Below are 20,817 nucleotides of genomic sequence, written 5' to 3' on the forward strand. Positions count from 1 at the left end.
TGGAGTATTTTCACACACAAATAAAGGATCTTCTGCCAGCAAGAAAGATAGATAGATAGATAGATAGATAGATAGATAGATAGATAGATAGATAGATAGATAGATAGATAGATAGATAGATAGATAGATAGATAGATAGATAGATAGATAGATAGATTTTCCTCTAATTTTAGCATCTTAAATGTACATTAAAATGCTGATGTGATGTCACTGCTAAATTATTTATTGCTGTTGTTTTGGCTGCATTAACAAAAACAAGGTCAGATATCACAAGCGGGTTGTAGCACCGTCAAGGATAGTCTCTGTGATTTCCCTTTAAAACGCACATGACCTCATTTGGACTCGAAGTGAAATGACATGTTGCTAATGCATCCGTCAGTGCACAAATCCTACACGATTAATTTCACCTAATCCATAATAATCTCTTTAGATTTTCACCACGTACAGTTACTGTTTCTTTCGTTTCCTCTGCTGCTGTCTTGCTATTCCTGATCTTAAATGTATACAAGCAAAACACAAACTCTCTCACACCACAGCCAGTGGCTCCAGCATTGTCTGGTTGCCTGGCAACTGTCGGCGTGGCGTGGTTGCTAGGGCCGTGTGGGAGGGGGGGAGGTGATGCTGCTCTGATTTCCAGCTGAATTGAGGCAGTCAGTAGGGAGAAGCCCCCCTCTTCCAGTCAACACACAGGACTCTATTGAACAATAGAGCTGTGCCAATGGGCCTGAGGCTAGTCAGACAAGCCCTTGTTCAGGGTCACACTGTGTTCATCCCACAGTCCTCCATGACTAATTAACTTACAGCGAAGAGTGTCGTTAGCACATTTGAGGATGCATCCATCACTGGCACAGCCCTGGAATTTACATTAATGTGAGGTGCATTTCTGGCAGCCTGCCATGTTGGTGCATTCAAAAAACATGCAGAAGAAAAGGGAAAGTGTATTGGAGCTGCCACACATAGTGCTGAGCACAGCTTGTGCAGTCAAAACAGAGCTGAACTGCTGGACTTGGTGGGAAATATTTGCCAGCTGTAACATGGTTATGTGAAAACTGAGCACCCTAGATCATTATCAGCTAGAATGCTGATCTTGTGGCCTTCTCAGTAGGTGGCAATGTTGGTCAAAAATTTTGCAAATGTAGGTTACTAATGTAAAATGATGGCACTCTTACATTGTGGAGGACAAAAAAAAAAAACATTTTAAGTGGTACAATGTTGAAGTCGAGCTGCATCTCAAACTGGAATAAAAAGATGCACACAGAGATAACAAGAACAGGTTTTTATTAATATTTTGTAATACCATATATAATGCAATTGCATATCTTTGGCGAAAATAAATCTTATAAACATTTTATCAACAGAGGTTAGCATACAAAAACCAAAAGGTGTGTCGGTCCGATAGACATGGCAGACAACTGACACAAACTGATACTGGGTTGGCAGCTTTGTCAAATGCAAGAAAATGCTTATCATACCCATAGTAACTGCAACAGAATCACATAATCAATATTCAATAACAGCTGTTGAGCAATGAAGCAAATAGGTTTTGAGTTTAGGTAGCTCATCCACAGATCAACTCACTGACTCAGTGTCACTTTGAGACCAACACAGCTTTTCTTTCCCCAGTGCTACACAAAGAATGAGTGAGATTTTTTCCTCTACAAGTCTCTCCATAATTTCTCAGCAGTCATCCCCATACTCAAATGTAGGTCTGAAACTACACAGCAGCTGCCTGGGGACTGAGTTAGTCTGATCCAGTTTACAGTGATATTCAAAACATTTCAACATCCCATAACAATACCTGGAAGCATGAGTTATGAGTGGCAGTAATTTTTCAAAGATTCTAATCTGTGATGAGATTGAAAGCTAATCTTAAATTTCTGACTAATTAAGTCATAATACCTAAACATAAACCATAAAATGATTAAATCAGCCTCAAAGAACTTCTACAGTACACGGGGAATGCACCAATTTTAAATTCCATACCCCAGTTGTACATCAGTTTTGGCAACAAAAAGGTTTCAGGATCAATGTTAATTAACTGTCTTCTATCCAGACTAACAAAAAGCAAAACAAAACATCAAGAAAACCTGGCAGTTGTGGTTAAATTGAAAACAAACAAACAAAAATACACCCGCTCTAAAGACAATAGACATTGGCAAAATACTTAATCACTGTAACAAGTAAAGAAAAAAGTGTATTGCTGTAAAATAAACAAGGAGAAAAACAAAATACTTATTGAGAGGAGTTCACAGAGTGAGAAAAATAAATGTGCCTAGTCATCTGTTTCAAATGACCAGTGTTTGATAGAGTATGCATTCAAAAATCCCATAAATTAAAGTCATAAATAAGGTGATGATTAATGAACAATAATTTGTTCTTTTTTCACAGCTAAACAAGACCAGTGTATGCAAGTATTATTTCTGAGAACTGTAGCTTACTCTGCAAAGAACAGTTCCCGCTCAAAGATGAACCAAAAGATTGGTTAAGTCACTGTACTGACCAAAGTCATCTCCCATTTCCTGATTCAGAAAACTCCAAATCACAACTACATTGTGGCAGCAGGGGAATATAGTGACCATGGCCCTTTGCAGTTTTACATCAGTGGCACAAGAAAATGTTTGGCACTGACCATGCATGCTATACTAACAGTCACAGTGACACATTGTGATCTAGTACTGTGGGAAATAATAATAATAATTTCCAGTTTTTTACCCTTGTGCTTGTCCGTGCTACCTTGTATTATACACTGCAAGTGTGCAGTTTTTTTTTTTAATTTCAAATGAAACTTGTGGCCTTTTATACAAGTGGCTCACAACTTCCCTTCAGTGAACTGTATGCAATCAACCTGACAATAAACACTCCATTTCACAGCTTCAGAAGAGAATGTGCACTTCCTTATTTTGTTCTAGGAGGAAGAGCAAGGACGAAACACTGGTAGCCAGCCAGAACTGAGGGCACAACATGAGAGCAACACGGACCTTCAGCATCTCGCCTGCGAGCGACTGCACATACAGAGTTCAGTTCTCTCTGGCCCGTGACTGTACTGTCCCCTTCTCGTTCTTTACACTTGAATATGCTCTTTGCTGTGGGTGTCTAAATATTTTGAACCAAAACAGACACACCTTCCTTCGTGTTGTGAATTAACTTGGCCACAGGATCAGCCAACAGAAAATTGCCTGTATAATTCTGTAATTTTCTAAAGTACATGGCACAAAAACCAAGGAGGACACACAGAGATATAATCAAACTGCAAACCCAAATAATAGATTAAGACGCTGTGGCAACTTACTATCCGCTCCTGTTCCTCACTATTAGCCAACTCTGCATTCAAAAGGACCAGACGCAAGCAGAGTACCAAGCAGCCCTACAATACATCTGTAGCAAGGACATCTGTCTTTACATCAGTACATTATATTAATCGAAGCGTGTTTTTTTTGTCAGTAGACGAAGTGTTTGACTATTTCAAACTGTTTTTGTCACAACAGTCTTCTCAGGTTGGGGCTGAAGTCGACATGCACTATGATACACACAAAAATAAAATTAAATCTATGGAGGATAACCTTGAAGCACACAGTGAACACGTGGCAGTACATGGCAGATGTTCACTTTGTGTAGGCTGTCACCAAATGCAAATACATGTTCTGTGTCTGCACAATAAATGTCAAAAGCACACTGATGAATGAGACAGGATGAGCAAAAAAAAACCTGAAAACAGCTTGTACTGTAATGGCCGCACAAAACTAAGAGAAGTAATATAGCTAACTTTGCAACTAAATTTGGCAGTGGCAGAGTAATACTATTTCCATATCTTGCTAATCCTGAAATAGAGCCAGAGCTCATCTGTTATAAGTTTATCGCATGACAAGATCATAATACTACTCCATTCATTCACTTAATTGTAAAGTTTAACTAGCATACTCAACTCTGAAAAATGCCAGCATGGAATAATGTCAGAAAGTTAAGGTTGTGGATTAATTATTGCATCTCTCTTATAAGAAGATTCAAAGAGCAAGAACTCCTTTCAAAACAGTGGCATTTTTTTTTCTTTAGCACAAAAAGGAGAAAGTGATAACACCAGGAGGTTAGATTTTGTCTGTTACAAACATGCACTCATTCGCTTCATAAATAGATTCACTTGGAAGAGGATACAGGTTTGAGGAGGAAGCATGCAACGCTTTGAGTTAAAAAACCTTCAGCTTTTTTCCATTTTGTCTTTCAGAGAAAAAATCTTGAATCACAATCTTCTAATCCAACACAAGCAGGCAGGTCATTTTGGATAGGTATATTGATGGTTCTCCATAGCCCAAACACCCACCCACAGCAGTTACCCCCGAGTTACTCTATATGGCTTTGTTCTCCTGTGTGAACGATACTATTGCCATTTGTTTTGTTGGACAGAGATACTCCCAAACAAAAAAAAAGGCTCAAAATGGCCAAAGAACGATCAGATAAGGAGAAGGAGGCACACTGGGACACACGATCAGGGGTCAGAGGTTAGGGGTTCACAGGGTCCGGAGTTTTATGGGGGCAAAAGAAACTTCATTTCCTGTTAAGTTTTGTGCTCTTGACAGTGCGTTTGGAGCCCTCCGTGCAGCTGCGTATACCAGCGAGATGCAGCAAAGAGCCAGCAGCTTCCTTCAGCTCCTCATCCAGCTCCGGCTTGACCTCACGTCGTGCCCTCTTGCCAGTCGGCCACTTGATGGCGAGCGGACGTCGAGAAGTCTGGTGGACGCCCCTCTCGTCCCAGAGGTCGGAGTCCTCGTCGCTGTGGAAACCCTCGCTGCCGGCACGGTGGGACTGCCTGCGGTCGCAGCCTCCTTCGTCCAGGGAGGAAAGAGATGAGGAGGAGGAACGGGAGGAGCAGCGCTGCAGGGCTACGCTGCTGTAGTTGTGATCCTGCTTTGGATCACTGCTCACCAGGACAGAGTCAGGCCGGGAGAGGTCCAGTGGGCTGTCAGAATTGCCTGAAGAGAGCAAAAGATGAAAAGGGTGATAAGTATGCATTCAAATACAATATACAGTGTTGTCACTGCATGATAACTGCTGCAAATATTGCATGTAAAAAATTGATTGGTTTTAAATTTTTTTAATAGACTCACTGATATTAAGTAATCCTTACTTAATATCAAACAAATTTTTTTCTGAAGAAAAAGCAGAATTCAGACACTTTAAACCACAAACGCTGTAGCTTTAGCTTGCCTGATTTACGCTACAAGTATAAAGCAGAACTAAGATTTGTTTTGACCCAACAGGGAAAACCTGATTTAAAAATAGCTTGCTGCATGCAAGAGAAAACAGAATTAACGTTGGTGGGCAAAGTACAAATATTATCACAATCCCAGTCACATTAAAAGCTTCTCGGAGGGCTTTTGCAGGCAGTCAATCAAATGAACTTAATAAATTATGAATCCAAAGTATAAGGAATAACACTCATTAAGCCTGATTTCAAAAAATCCAGAATTTAATTCAAAGACACACTAAATTAACGATTTACTATCCTGGAAGAGCTACACTAACAGCACTTTGTGACACTGACTTCTCTAAAAGCATTTTAAAACTGATGTACATATGTTAAAGGAATGGTTCCACATTTTAAGAAATATGAAAATTAGCTGCTTGGCAGAAAGTGAAATGAGAAGATTTGGATCAGTAACTTCCTGGAATCTCCACTAGTCATCTGGCAAATGTTCCCAGCCAAGAAACAGTCCAGCACATTACCCAGCAAAAACAGCAAAATTTGATTCTTACACTTTGCGTTTTGTATGGATTTAACAAAGAAGATATAGCTTGTTAAGTAGTGAGTGTTACAGGTGCTGATAGCTGGATTTTACCACCTTTGGACAGAGGCAGCCTGGTTGACTCCCCTCCATTTCTAGTCTAAGTGTTAAGAAAAGTTAAGTTAGCCACCTGCTGGCTCTAATATTTCCTAGATGAACTACTGCTTTAATATGTCTTTAAAAGCATGCTGACAGGAGAAATTGTACACAATCAAGTGAGAGCAATGTTCTTGAATCCTTTCCTGTGCAAGAACCAGCATTTTGTTGACAACATACATAGACCTGTACATCACAAATTAAAGCACACAGAAGAAAATAAAATTTAAGCAATGACAGGGTGGTATGTCAGGGGTAGGAGACAGAGAGCTACAAGAATAGGTGAAAGTATGGCTGCTTGTGGATTCTCTTACATGGGTCAACGTGGTGCCCAGGGGCAGAGTTTAAGAGCATCATGGCAGTGGCAGCATCAATGTCAGACTCTGGAAGAGGAGAGAACATGCATGATGGTCAGTCCTAAGGTGTGAAAGCATGATTGCATGACATCTGTACTAGGACTGGGAGGACTGGGTTCCTTCAGTAGCCTTAAACTAGACAAATAGTGACCCAGTCAGTGCTTACTGAATGGATTGGACATGCAGAAGATTCAAAAAAACAAACCAGAGGATAAATTCAAGCCACTGATACTGAGAGTGCATCCGATCTTTCCAGACCTGACAAAGTGTCTAAAAGCCTCATAGCTCACTTCTGGGGCTCTAAATTATTAATGATTACAGTGAGACTGAGTGCTCGACACTGAGCACCAGCAGAACCTCTGCCTGTCGTCAAGGTTACAAATCCACGAGGCAGTGGGGGAAGAAGAGGCTGAGACATCGACGGGGAGCTCTCAACATTATGGTCTACATGAGGCATCAATGACTTGAAAGCAACAAATCAAACCAAGAGTTGAAGATAAAAGCACAGTGATGCTGAATGTTCTGGGACTGAAATGTGCAAAGGCAACAGAATCAAAATACCACACAAACACAAGCTAAAGAACTGCACTCTATACATCCACAGACTCTTACTGAGCAGCCAGCTTTTGTTGCACAAATACAAAATAGAAAACAGACAAGTTTGTTTTGGTCTTACCTTTGAATGAACAGCCTGGTAGAAAGAGGTGACGAGGGGGTGAGGAGGCACTGTAGAAAGTCAATACACAGAGGGTCAGATTTTGGGCTTGCAAAGGAGATGTAGAGAAAATTTGACCCTTCATATGCTTCCATCCAATCCAAATCAAAACCCTTTGAAATATATATTTGAGGCAGAGCTGATCGAAAAAATTCTGGTTTGATAGGCTGACAACAGTTGCCCGCAGCATCAAAGCCAACACAAACTCGTAATTCACAGCATCGAGAGAGTGACTGATTAAAGTTGTTTACCTGGGTGGGGAGGCGGGTGGTGTGCAGAAGGCATGTGCGGCTGGGAAGTGCTGCTTCTTAAGAGCTTGGATTAAGTTGGGGCGGTAATCGGGGTCAACACACCAGAGAGAACCTTTTCCATTGGCCTGTAGGACAGAGCAGGGACAGTCAAACTTTTACATCCAGGTTATGAAACTTGCCAGAAACTTGTGGCAGCAAGCAGTGAGATGAATTCTTATTTTATATAAATGAATGAATGGTCTTATAAAGGGGAGAGAGTGCTGATTTCTGAACATTACATTTGTTTTGAATTTATTCAGATTAGTCTTTTGATAACATTCAGTTGAAGTTAAAGGTGCCCTGTGGAGTTTTCTCGTAAATGAGCAAATAAATAGTTTTCATAAATTTTTGTCAGAACTTATTGCACTACAGAACACATTTATACATTTTCTTCTTCATAATACATTTGTAAAGCATAATTTACATTTTGCAAATGCATCCCTTGTTGATATTTACATTTGCTAGCCAGCAATCTTTTTAACTGCCTTTATGTGTGCATTGCTACACTTCTTTGTGTTACCACCACCAGGTGATGTATTACACTTAGAAAAAGCATATGTGCTTGGTAAGTGTATCCACATGCATGCTGTAAACAAAACAGGGGCCAACTAATAAAAACATTTCTCCACCACACCACTAGTGGTGACAAAATTCTGCAGGATACCTTTCAGGATTCAATGAGAAACACAGTAATCGATCTGGGTGATCTGTACTGCTGAGTAATTGCACTGCACTGCAACTGACAAGATCATTGTTTATCAAGAAAAAAGTCAAGTGTGACCCTAACCTTTTACAGATTAGTTGCCATGGAAAGGCACTTAATTTCCTAATCATTTTTTAGCTATGAGCATCATAGTACCTTTTGAATAAGACATACCCGAACTGCAATAATGAAAAACGTAGAGAATTCCTCAAAAGAATTTAGCTAACAATAGCTGTGTGTATTACATACAGTTAAAGCAGCATAGTGGTTCAAATTCCAATACACTGCCTCATTTCTATGAATGTTCAAACCTTAAACTAAGGGTTCTTTTACATCATAAAGAAAACACTGGTGAGCAGCAAATACAAAACTAAGAATTCCTTAGCAGCCACTACAAACACAAAAATTTGCTTGAGAGCAAGAAGAATGACTTGTCTGCTGGTGATGTGCGTGGGAGTGTGTGTCACTTTATCTGATGGTGGCATATTCTTGCCCAGTCTGGGAGAATAGAGTGAGGGAGGGAGGAGAATAACCTTGACTCAGATTACCAACCAGCCCTGATGCAGGAAGAAGGAAATGTCTCCATGGCAACGGAAACCACCAGCCAGTGTCATGTGAAACTGGCGCTTGTGTCTCAGCAGATGAAGGGTTCACGCTGTGCACCTGCATGTTAAGCGGACTGCACCGTACCATGTTGCTCCTCACTCAGTGCTAACTGCCATCCTCTCCAAAGGTGGGAAAATATCAGGCCTTAGCCAGACACACCCTTGGCAAACACAGTATTCATGAAGTAGATCAACGGACTTTGTAAGTGTTAACCTCCGATTGCTCAAGATGTATTACTGCAAGCTTTCACTGTGAATGCTGCCTTGTAATTCCTGAATATTTGCTGTCATGCAGAAATAAAATTCAGCTTTTTCAACATAAAAATCAGAGAGCTAATTTGTAATTAAAATCCTAGACAAGTAAATTAACAATTTCATAACACACAATTCCCATTTCTGTTCACAGCTATGTTTTTTGTCATTTTGCCACAAGCATATGAGAAAGCCAGCTCCTCAGTTAGTTCTTAATTCTATACCAGAATGCAACACAAATGGCAATGTGTGTCCCATAGCTGTACCAGCACCTGGCAGACAAACATTCTTCCCACAATTCATCTCTGCACTTGTTTGCTTCTTTCTGTGTGATTTTTGGGACTCCAATTGTGAGATGCCTCTCTTTGGTTAAAATAGTTGCACTACCTTATAGTGCTTCAGGAGATAATATCCTATCTTTGTGTGCTGTGTTTGCATTTCCTCTGAAGGAGTATCTGTGACCTTCAGTGGATTCCATCCTTATCACAGCAGAGTCAGAGGTTCCTGCAGTTGTGTTAAAGTCCCGGACACTGTCACATGAGCCGCACTGCAGCTTCACACTACTTCACAACACACTGTTTACCACCAGTGTTTTGCTAAATAAAGCAGGCACATTTTGGCTGTATGGAATCATTAACATTGCATCATCAAACAAAGGTGTGCTGATTATAACATTTTCAAGACACATCCTTTAAACAGCTACATTTTTAAGTGTAAATCTGTGTGAAGTGTATGAAAGCTAACTAACCTACCTTTCCCAAACTCCTTTCAACCTTGCGGAAGCATTTGTTCAGGGACAAGTTGTGACGAACCGAGTTCTTCCAGCCAGTGGGAGCATTGGAGAAATAAGGGAAGTGCTCGAGAATCCAGCCATAGATTTCTTTCACAGGCAAGGACTTGCTGGGAGACTGCTCAATGGCCATGTAGATAAGCAAGGAAAATGAGAAAGGGGGCTTAGACTTCAACGAGTCCCGCTCCCTGCCTCTGCTGTGTGATGAAGATGAGGAGGAGGATGAAGGGCCCTGGCTGGACCCGTAGTCTCCCTCTATATCAAAGAGGGGGCTGCCGCTCGGCTGAGCTTCAGGACCCCCCAGGGTGAAGTTCTGAAGCAGGTTCTCATGGAGCCAATTGAGGTTAGTGAGCTCCTCATCTTCGGTACCTCCAGTACGATCCACGCTAGTTGCCAGCGGACTGGATGCACACTCCGCCTCAGGCAGTGTTCCCACACCACAAACACCTCTGAGTCCTGTCCGCTCCTCTTGCATACCCGGAATTTCCGTTTTCTTATCTGGTGACATCCCAATGATTGGACCCATTAAATCTAAGAGGTCTGGAGAGAAAAGAGAGGGGAGGTTGTTAATGTTAAACAGCTTTTAGACAAAGACAAAATCATAGTTTTTGATAGCAATGTAATTTCAAAACAAAGTTGGCAGTATGAAATAACTGGATGTGACATTTTGGAATGATGTGCTCTTCCAAGCGTTGACCTTGTTTTCTTTCCCTGGGGGCGCACCCCCTGGAGCTGTGTCTGTCTGTCCCTATTGCGCTTCCTGGCCCTCTCACTGCCCCTCTCCTCTACGTCTGGTGAGGACGGAGAGGCTCTCAGCTCCCCTCCCTCTTGATTCTAGCTGAGGACCTTCGAGGACATCCTCTCAAGCAACTGAACTGACTTAAGGCTCCACTCTTCAACGCCCACCCCATTTCAGACAAGACCCAGTTGCTCGTTACGTGTAAATGAGCATGAAACCATCCAATGACTGCAGGAATGAGTGGAAGACCTCCATCTTACAGAGTGGATGGCTCTTACAGACTGATCTGCATTCAGCCAGGATCAAGTCTCAATTTGTCACATGCCAGAATAAGTAGCGTAAAGAGGCTACAAACCCGAGAGTTGTCAGTCATTTAACAGCACAAGCAAATTCAATAAGCCAGTAGCATAGTATCATTAACAAATTCCACCCAAGTGAACTTATTAATAAGACAATGATACTTCTTTTATTACATGGGGAGGAAGAAGCATCTTAAACAACAGCAAAGATTGAGTTGTCCAAAAGTAGAGATGATCCTGTCTACAAATACACCTATATTATTATTTAAACTAACTATGATTGAAAAGTAAGTTTTGTCTAAAAAAATCCGACTAATTCTGTAAAACCATAAATTATAAGATGTGTTTTTGCACAATGCTTCAGGAGGCCAAGAGCACAAAGAGATCACTCTTTGTCTCAGCTCACAACAAGCTTTATGTCCTGGGCGTCACCATGACAACCATGCCGTCCCTTCAATTAAGAGCAGAAATCCCACAAACAAGAGTCAATAAGAAAATAAGTAATCCATGCCGGCTGACTCTGCCACAGACGACCACTGAGAAGTCCCCCCCACTCTGTTGTAACGAAATGCTCCTGCTGTACCCGTGTGTGGACAGCAGATGTCCCGGTTCTGGGGAGGTCTGGGGAGTTCTGGATCTGAGATGGGAGCAGGACTGGAAGGCTGGAGAGGTAAAGGCTCACAGTGTGTGGTGGATAGGCATGCCTTTTCATTTCTGTGATAAGATAAGAATTGGGTCAAACTGGAGAGTGTTTGCACAGTGGCTGAGACAGGAGAGGGAGTGTAGATACACACAAATCAGTTTGTCAAAGCCAGTCACAGAGGACAAGAGGGGGAGTTAGGCATTAGTGCATTTGCAAAATGACCCTTCAACTCTCCATCGGGGGACAAACACATAGCAGGCAGATCCTATTTTTGTTTAAAGTGAGGTCTGAAACTAAGGTCTTGATTTCTTAAGCCGTAAAAGCATGCTTGTGTGTGTATTTAACATTTGTGTAATAATCGTGTGCTCCTTATATGTGACATAGATACATTTATCCTGCAGTCTGACTGTCAATCCTACATTGCTTGTGTATTGCATACGTCAGCACCCCCGAACTGTCCTTGTGTACCACATATACTTCTGAGTTTTTTTTACCCCCTATAAAAAGGAAATGAGTCAATGAGCTTTCCAGGCCAAAGGCAAAGGGACAGGCAGTGTGAACATAGGAAGAGAGAGCAATAGGTAAAATCCTTCTATGGAAGGACAGACCAACACAGAAAGAGAGACAGAGAGAAAGACAGCACAAGACAAAGAGCCAGCTGAGACTCAGTGTTAGTGAGGTAGGCTATGCAAGTTACCCTGAGTCGAGGATGAATCACAGCTCTCAGCAATGTAGAGCAATCAGATATGTCAGGCAGCAAGAGAACTGCCCATTTGTGTTAAAAGAAAATCTCTGCTTAAGACACCAGAACACAGATATCCCTTGACATGACAGGTTCCTGCTCTGAATGAATTTACAAACAGAAAGGGGACTGAGCAGAGCGACAAGTCTACAGTTTCAGAGGAAAACATTCATTACCCCAAAATCCATTCAGACTAAATTTATACTCGTAGAGATGCGTCATCTCATTGTTAGGCGTCGTATGAAACACATATACTGGATATAGATCTAATATCCAGTATGTTTGAAAAAATAAGGGTACAGTTTGGGGCAGATTTTTACAAAATATTTATGTGTGTATAGAGTTATTTAAGGATCATTAAGGGTACCATTTGACAATGTTTTCAAAATGTAGTTAAATTGACATAATTCAGACTACTTAAAAAAAAACAGAGCTCTACTTTAGGCTGTTCTTTGTAAGTTAAAATCCAAATCCATGACTGTGTTTCCCAATACAGTCTGATGACAAAGATTTAGGTCACGGTAAACCACAAGCCAACATAGGTGTGCTCAAAAATGGTTTGGACTGCAGCGAGTCATTTGATTTAAAGGTGTGGCCAAAGTGTTTTCTAGAGTCGGATGTCCTTTCTTCTTAAGTGCACTATGAATGACTGCCTGTAAACATGATTCAGCTTTATGGCTGGGAGATGCAAGCTCAGTGATTAACCTTAAAGCACAAGAGAGCTTCACCTCAGTCCTTCTTCACAAACTTGACCTCTCAGCTGGGCCCTTGGGTGCCAAAGAGAGCTTATCCTCTTTTGAGCAGCTCCTCCAGATGACCATCATTTGAATATCAACAGAGACGGGATGGATGGATGAGAAAGCTGTCTTGCATCCAGCCAAACACAGGAAGTGCTTTAAAATGACTGCAGCTGGTCAATTACCACTGCTGTTGCAATGGTCGCAGTTATCATTGCTCTTATGAAAAGGCATCAAAGAGAGGTGGCTGGGAATGCAATGAATAATGGGACACTAGCGTGCAAAGAGTGGAGAGGGAGCTAATAAGCCGGACTGGCCTGTTGACTGCTGCTCATCCTTGAAAATACACCAAAGCTGCGATGGTGCTGACCTGATGGCTCATCTGCAAGTTAAAATAGCCCTGCGCACCGCCAGCCTCATCATATTCATGTGCAAACAGGCAAGCTAACAGCAGGTGCCAAGGCACATTTCTCCCCCCTTTCAAATTGCTCTTTTATCCTGTTAAGCACTTAGCCCATTCAAAAATACACAAAGACATATGGAGATAGCTTTAAGTGGCAAATCAAGCCGTTGATGTGTCAGATATGTATGGGGGAATGTAAAGGAGATGATAGAAGCATTAAAATGAAGAGGTACTGGTTTGAGATGTTTTCTGGGAGCGAATCTCACGATCAGGACTCAGTTGCCACGGCAGCCAATGTTGTAAGGGAAGCAATTGTGCTCATGTCTGTGCATGAAGAGAGAGCTAATGTGGGGAGATCAATACAGGCGGAAAATGCTGAGGCCAGCAGTCTACTGCTGTTCTCCACAAACCTGTCTGACAAAGAGCAGCGGGAAAGGCCACTGCCAACCTGGATGTCATGGCACTTCTGACTAAGTGCCATGAAGGCATACTTTATAACGCCTGATTGATACGACAAAAAGCTATTTTGTCAAGCAAACAATTATGTACAATTGATAATTTTTATTTGAACAGAACAAGATTTCACAGCAAAAACTCAAGATTTTATGTACGTAACTGCCTTGAGTTGTTGTACTGACGCCACACCCTTCTCCCAAGAAATAAACCAGTTGACACAAACCAGTTACACCTCTGTAACAGATACACAAAGGTGTGTCACAAAGCCCCACGGTGACGGCTGTTATTTGAAACCCTAACTGATATTTAGGTGACTACCCAGTCTGGCTGGAGCTCTGAAAATGTGAATGAGACAAAAGGAAACTGAGTTAGAGTGGGAGAGCAAGAGAGAGGCTGTTCCAAGTGGTCCGGTTCTTTATTTTTATGGGGGGTTCAAATTATATCATAACAAATAAATGGTCCATTAATGGGAAGGTTCATCAGGCTACCGTTAAATCACTTCTAAAAGATACATTTTTAAATAAAACTACTCAGTGGATTTAAACGATTTACTCAGTGCCCGAGGAGAAAGCAAATGAAAAAGCTTACACAAAGCATTACAACTGGCCCCACACTCGGCTCATACAAAGGAGCAGTTGTTTTTGCTCTAGTCATGTTTCCGAAGTGCTCAGTATTCACCTCGCAGTTTCAAACAGAGGAACGGGAGGGAAGGAAACACCTCCTGCCTGTTGAGGAAGTTCAGAAAACACATTCACATTTCACACAGAGACAGTTAGGCCTGCTCTACACCAAAACAGTGGACTCGAGCAGCGAGAGACCGACAGGTAGCGCTTATTGAAGCAGCAGTATTTACTTTGGCAATCTATGAATTCCATCAGCATGTAGCTTAGAGACAGATGACAAACACCCAGGGTAATGTATTGACTAATGCAATCATTCGGGGAAAAACAAGCAATCACAACAATAGATAATGATTCTGTTCTGGTTCATCATCGACATTAACTTCACACAGTGACTTCAGATACACAAGACTGCACTTTGACTGTCAACAGAGGCGAGGCCTTCCAAAGTACATGCCTGCTCCCAGCCAACACTGAAACCTTATCTCCTGGGTCATGTGTCTTTAGTTCAGCGTACCAACACTCACCACCAATCAGCATACTAATTCCCATCGCATTTGCTTTATGGTGTAAACTAGGGGCAACTTCTTGTAAGAAATGGTTAAAAGAAGATTTATTTGAGCTTCAATATCTGTGAAAGCCCAGTGAAAATGCTTTTAACAGCTCAGCTGAAGTTTTAACATAAGCCCCCCACCCCCAGGAATGTTCTCTGTATGAAATTACTTTCCACGTAAATACTACAAATGTTTGCAAATGGAACTTTGTTTACAAGAAACACAGGAACAACCTGTAATGCCCTGCGGTGAAATCAAGCCTTCAGTCTGGAAGTCATAATCAAACTCTGATATAATTCTTCATAGATATCCATATCCAATACAGAGGATACACTGGGCTCACATAAAGACCACAGCATGAAGTGCATTGCCTTCAAAGAATGAAAATATTTACTGAAGCTTCTGAAGTAAGTAAATCAACAAAAGTACATGCAAAGCGAAAAAATTAGCATTCAGTTAGTATCAGTAATATAACATGAAGTTTTGAGCTCAGTGCTCTTCTTCAGGCTGTCTTCATGTTACATTACAGTTTCTCGTATTACTGTTCTGCTCACTTCTGTTGAACATCAGCAGCTTTAAGAAATATTTTTTTAAATGTATCAAAAGATAAAAATATGATTACCAAAAAGTTTTGTATTATGCATTATTATTACAGCTATATATTAGGGGTTGACTGATTATCAGCCTTGCCAATTATCAGATAATATTCAGCATTTTACCAATTATCGCTATCTTGCTGATAAAACAAATACATTCATAAACGTGCTCCTTTGACTCTGATGCAGCCGCCTCTCTATATCTGCAGTCACACTTTGGTCTTGAGCAATGTCCCACCCACAGCATTATCCGATTGGCTACGTGTCACGAGTAATAGCCTATCAACACTGAAGGATAAATGTTCAAGAGTTAAACTTATGTGAAATATAAATAAACAAAGCCATTTGTGTTAAAGTATGGGTTCTTGTGAATTCTGACACCAAGATTTCCATCTTAACTGCTTATGTGGTTCCAAATATTGGTTCTCAGTCTGCTTAATTGGTAATGGCTAACAAAAATCATATTGGTCAACCCCTTTTGAGCATCATTCAAATTTTTTGTGGTAATGCAATACCTGAATTTCGGTGCCAAAATGCTACTATTTAACACTAGCAAAACTATTACAGGCAAGTTACAAGTTCATATTGTATTTTACTCATGCTTTTTGGTGCATGTTCTCTGTTACATCTAATGCTCAAATGAAGTTTACTTTATTACCCATAATATCTTGGTGATCTGGTGCCAGCACCAGACTTAAAACTGTGGAGTTGCTCTAGTAATCTGAGCTTTGTGTCTACTCATTAATTGAATTGCTTTAATCTACAGAGCCTAGTATAAAATTCTTATTGAAATAACCGTGAATCCGTGTTTACATTTCACTTTGGCCCAACACTCAACCAGCTTCTTTAATTGCTAAAGTTTTGTGAATCTTTGATTGGTACGGTTTCCAAAACCTGGAAAACTGATAATACATTACCTATTTAACCCTATGTGTCTGAGACAATCTCGATCAATTGCACAGAAGCTGGTCAGCCTGCGTTGTTGTAGTAATACTGCCATCAATTAAATAAATCCCATTAATTCAGCCAAGGGTGATGAGACAAAGGGCCATTGTGACACAGGACACAGCCGTCCTTCCCTCTTCCTTTCTCTCAATCAAGGAAACGGTCACATCAGTGTTGCCTTCAGTGAGGCGGGCCCTAATGGGCTGTGTCTTGAGTCCACCCCATCAGAAATGAGACAGGCGCAGGAGCAGTCAGGGGGTTAGAGAGGGGTTGGGAAGCGAAAGAAGGAGGGGCGGCTCGCCATAGAGTCAGTGCATGACCACTGTGACCAATCAAGAGATGTAAAACAATAAGTGGTGCAGACGGAGGGACGCCACAACAAGAATATATACACTGTATGTATGGGCCATCTACAAATAAAAACATGTAGAGGTTTAAAGAGGCAAAACTGATTTGCAAAACCAGATCTCTGCCTGTTCTGTCTTTTTGTCGAACCCACGACACAACAGGTTGACCAGAGTTTATGAAACAGTGACGGCTTTGGAAAGGAGTGGAAAGCTTATGCCAGTTAGCTGTACCGTGATCTCTCAAATAAATGCAATATCACAAAGAACAGACAAGCCGATCATCTGAACAGCATCGGAAAAATAAAATCATGACCAGCAAAACAAAATGAGGGACATGTCGTTTCATGCGTTTACATTTGCAACTCAAATTCACAGCTACCATCTATGTATGATTAGCAGAATGTCAAGGAGCAACAGCAGTATAAATACTGCAGGGGTTGTCCCTGCTTCAAAACCACACAGGGGCTGTGATTGGATGATCATTTAGGCTACCACCACAAAATTGATTGACAGCTCACTGATTAGTGACTGATCTCAAGTAACTATGTGATTGTTCACTTTACCATCTTACCCCTGAATATTAGGGGGAAGAAGGAATCCAACACATTCTTTATATATTAAACACATGCAACGAAGATTTTACACTTTCTTTAAAAACCATGCTGTTAAACGCTTCTCTGATTTTGATTATCTAAAAATACAGTAGAAAGCAATGACCAACTTCCTTATTCTTGCAAATCATCACATTGTTCAGTTCCTTCCATTACAATAATAAGGGCAACAGAAATCCAACTATTTAAAACAGTCAATAAAATCAAAGTTAGGAGGGACTTGGTAATGACAGGCTTTTCGGTGAGCAGTAGGTTATAAAGCTTTGAGCGTTTCTATGTTGCCAATCCATGAGAAAACAGGCTTGTTCTGTGTTAAGCAATCCCAAAAGTTTCAGCCACATGGCTCAGCTTTCGTAATGAATTCAAAACCACAGTCACTCATATGTCTACATAGAACATGGTGGATTTCAGAGGACGCAACCTTTCATTTGCTCCAGGTCAGAGTACACAACTCTGTGATAAGACTGATTACAAGGTAACGCCACCATTTTAAACTGCTTATTCTGTAACACTCTCACTCGGATAGAGGATAATAGCTGGAATTCAAAGCCATGTATTTCCTTATTAAAATGTTTTACAGAATATATTTAAAGGGAACACGGTCCTCCAATGTATGTAAAATGTAGTTTGTACCCTGTGAATTCACTCAGTAAAAATGCTACGCTGTGGTGGTCTCTTTCTCTCTCTCTTGTTTCATTCTTATACATCCTCCGCGGAACATCTTCCTGTTCTGTCATCAGTACAGTACAATGGAGTAACTTCTCAGAAAAGTGACACCAATGTGTTTACCAAGTTGTGAAAATGAAGTGTGGAATTCTTGAGCACTCAAGAGGAGCTTGAAATATATTTGGTACCACTGTGTCCACTATTGTGCTCAGCTGGTGTAAAAGACCCTAATAATGTGAATGAAGCCTAATCACAACATGGACAGGGAGCATTACACTTAAATATCTGACTAGCGGGGCTTTACTCTTTTGGGAAAATGAAAAATGAAAGTATATAATTTAGTGTTTTCCAATCAAAACACTGTTTGAAGTTTTTCATTGTTCAAGCTGGCCAGCAGCCTGGGGTTTACCGACAGGATTATATGACAAAAATTCCAAATGATCCAATGACTCATGTTACTGTGTTGTAATTGTCATGTTACCTAGTTGTGAGTTTCAGTCTCAAGTCTGCCACTTACCCTTTAAACCCAACTGTGACCAGACTGTGAAGAAACAACAAGAAAAAAAATGAATATTTACAAGGACTCCTATTTCACCTGATTTTCACATTTTATCAAGGTAGAAAACCTCAAATAATAGAGTAAACTTTATGTATGGTAACTACAATATCTTATAGAGGCCTGTCCAGCAGGTCAAATTATCTTGTGATGGCACACATGTAAACATAATTCAACTCTACTAACAATATTTTAAATCCCTGTAGTCATTAAAGCTATTTCACATTGCAATAACTACGTTACAGGGTTACGGCAAGACTTATTTATAGCAATGAATGTCAGTAAAGTTAGCATACCCTTGTCTATTCTGGGAGGCAACAGTACTTACCCTTCAGAGGCTTCTGTACATACAAACATGTACATGCTCGTACTACAAACAACAGTAGAGACAACAGATGGTTTGACCTACAATACCACCATGGAGATTCTGGCAATAAAATAATGGCAGACTGACAACATCTGTTTCTTTTTGTGTTTCTCTGACCCTTAAGCTCCTGTTGCCTTTGTCTTGTGTTTATCACTTGGGCTTTAACAACTGCCAGGCTTAAAAAAAGGAACATCAGTGAAGTCATAACCTCAGAAAGGGTAAAATAAATTTCCATCTTTAAAAAAAAAAAAAAAATACACACAGAAACCTAGGAGCACATGATTAATTTTAAATGAGGTTTATCCAGTTCAGTAAATGCAACGCTGGCATACAGCAGGTACAGACACTACCAGGGCTGGCAACAGCAGACACGTGGGATAGCATAAACTATGTAAAGGTAACATACATGCAAATGGAGTAGACAGACATGTTTCCTACACTCTGACATTGTTTGTAGAGCACTCTGTATCTGGGACAATCTTGTGATAATCCATTACATCATGTGCTTAGCTAGTCAGTGTAGCCTCCCAACCTCTGGTACCGTCGATATTTACCATGAAATATTCAACTATTTATAGATATGACGGGAGATACGCATTTTACATTACCACCAACAAAAACGAAATTAACACCGCTATGTAGCACAACTTGAGGAAATACGCGACAACCGAGGACATTTAATGAAACACAGAGGCGAAAAGCAGTGGAAAAAACACGAGCGGAAAGTGCTGTTGGCAAAGAAAACTAATATGCTTTGTAGCTACTGCCAGTCACACACACTGCAGACTACACTCACAAGCAGCCACAACCGGTAACACAACGAGGCACACAAAGTTACACGCAATGACGTGGACTGTTGCACAACATTTCCCCGACACACGGGACACATTATCAAGCAACTTAGTATTTTTGTTTGACATTTACAGGAGTAAGTTCACTAAATGTAACGTTACCAGCGTTAGCTCAGCCAGCTCAACCGTCAGGCAAAGTAGCGTTAGCAGTCGCTCGATGGGTCAGTGAAGGTAAACCTACCGCTAGCGTTAGCATAACATTTTAACTGTGTGGAATAGTGGAGGAATTCTATTTCCACACACCAAACGATAACCGGCCTTTGTTGATATAAATACCCCCTCTTTACTCTTACAGCTCCGAGCCCGGAGAGAACAGAGAAGTAACATTAGCTAGCTGGCCACATGCTGTCGCTCGATCTGCCATGCTGGCTGCTCTAAGCAAAGTCACTTGACCACATTTACTTTTAGCTTGTTCGAAACACAACCCACCGAACACTCGTTTCACTACAGCAAATTCCTTTAAAATAAAACCACGAGATACTCACAATCATTCACGGCGTGCCTCGGTGCGGTGTATTTAAAGACACGTCTGCGCGCAGTTTATTCAGATGTCTGTCTCACACAATGTCAGAGATCAGATCAGCAGCTGCTTCCTCCATACACGCAGCGCGCAGATCACACAGCGCACAGCAACGCTACCAAACCCCTCGCCGTTGTCATGGCAACAGGTCCACTTCAGCCAATCAAAACCCCTCCCCTCCTATCTCCCCTGGCAACTGCCGCAGCGCAGGAGCTCCGCGAACGCGCACGCCGTCCAATTTTGCATCGTGCGGTGTGCTTTCACTTTTACTGCCAGCTGCTTGCAACGTAGTCTACGGGAGGGAAATAGGTTTTTGTGGTGTTTTGAACCGCGCAGGCAGGTAGTGTTGACATCGAGGAAGCAAACTGCGTGAATTATTAATTAAGAAAGTGTGTGAGCGATCAAACCGTACGGGTCCTACACACACACACACACACACACACACACACACACACACACACACACACACACACACACACACACACACACACACACACACACACACACACACACACACTCCCGCGTTATTTAGGCTGCACAAACACCTCGGGGCGGAGAGAAAGGATGTGTCACCACACCCA

General features: G+C 41.3%; 1 protein-coding gene across 4 annotated transcripts; it reads right to left on the bottom strand.

Annotated features, from left to right (window-relative positions):
* Positions 1–1,261: 1,261 nt before the first annotated feature.
* On the bottom strand, positions 1,262–20,405 carry foxn2a (forkhead box N2a). Of its 4 annotated transcripts, XM_023268152.3 has the most exons (7): positions 20,202–20,391; positions 18,460–18,483; positions 9,547–10,124; positions 7,196–7,320; positions 6,906–6,955; positions 6,188–6,256; positions 1,262–4,964 (listed from the first exon to the last, which is right to left on the bottom strand). In XM_023268152.3, exons 3-7 carry the CDS (start codon positions 10,108–10,110, stop codon positions 4,540–4,542), a joined length of 1,233 nt encoding a protein of 410 aa, XP_023123920.2. In that variant the 5' UTR covers positions 10,111–10,124; positions 18,460–18,483; positions 20,202–20,391; the 3' UTR covers positions 1,262–4,539. The 4 variants fall into 4 exon arrangements, with proteins under 4 accessions (XP_023123920.2, XP_023123919.2, XP_023123921.2 ...); XM_023268151.3 differs by lacking the exon at positions 18,460–18,483 and having other exon boundaries at positions 20,202–20,388; XM_023268153.3 differs by lacking the exons at positions 18,460–18,483; positions 20,202–20,391 and adding an exon at positions 19,819–20,075.
* Positions 20,406–20,817: the final 412 nt, after the last annotated feature.

The sequence above is a fragment of the Amphiprion ocellaris genome, chromosome 16, assembly GCF_022539595.1.
Source record: "Amphiprion ocellaris isolate individual 3 ecotype Okinawa chromosome 16, ASM2253959v1, whole genome shotgun sequence".
Lineage (NCBI taxonomy): Eukaryota > Metazoa > Chordata > Actinopteri > Pomacentridae > Amphiprion > Amphiprion ocellaris.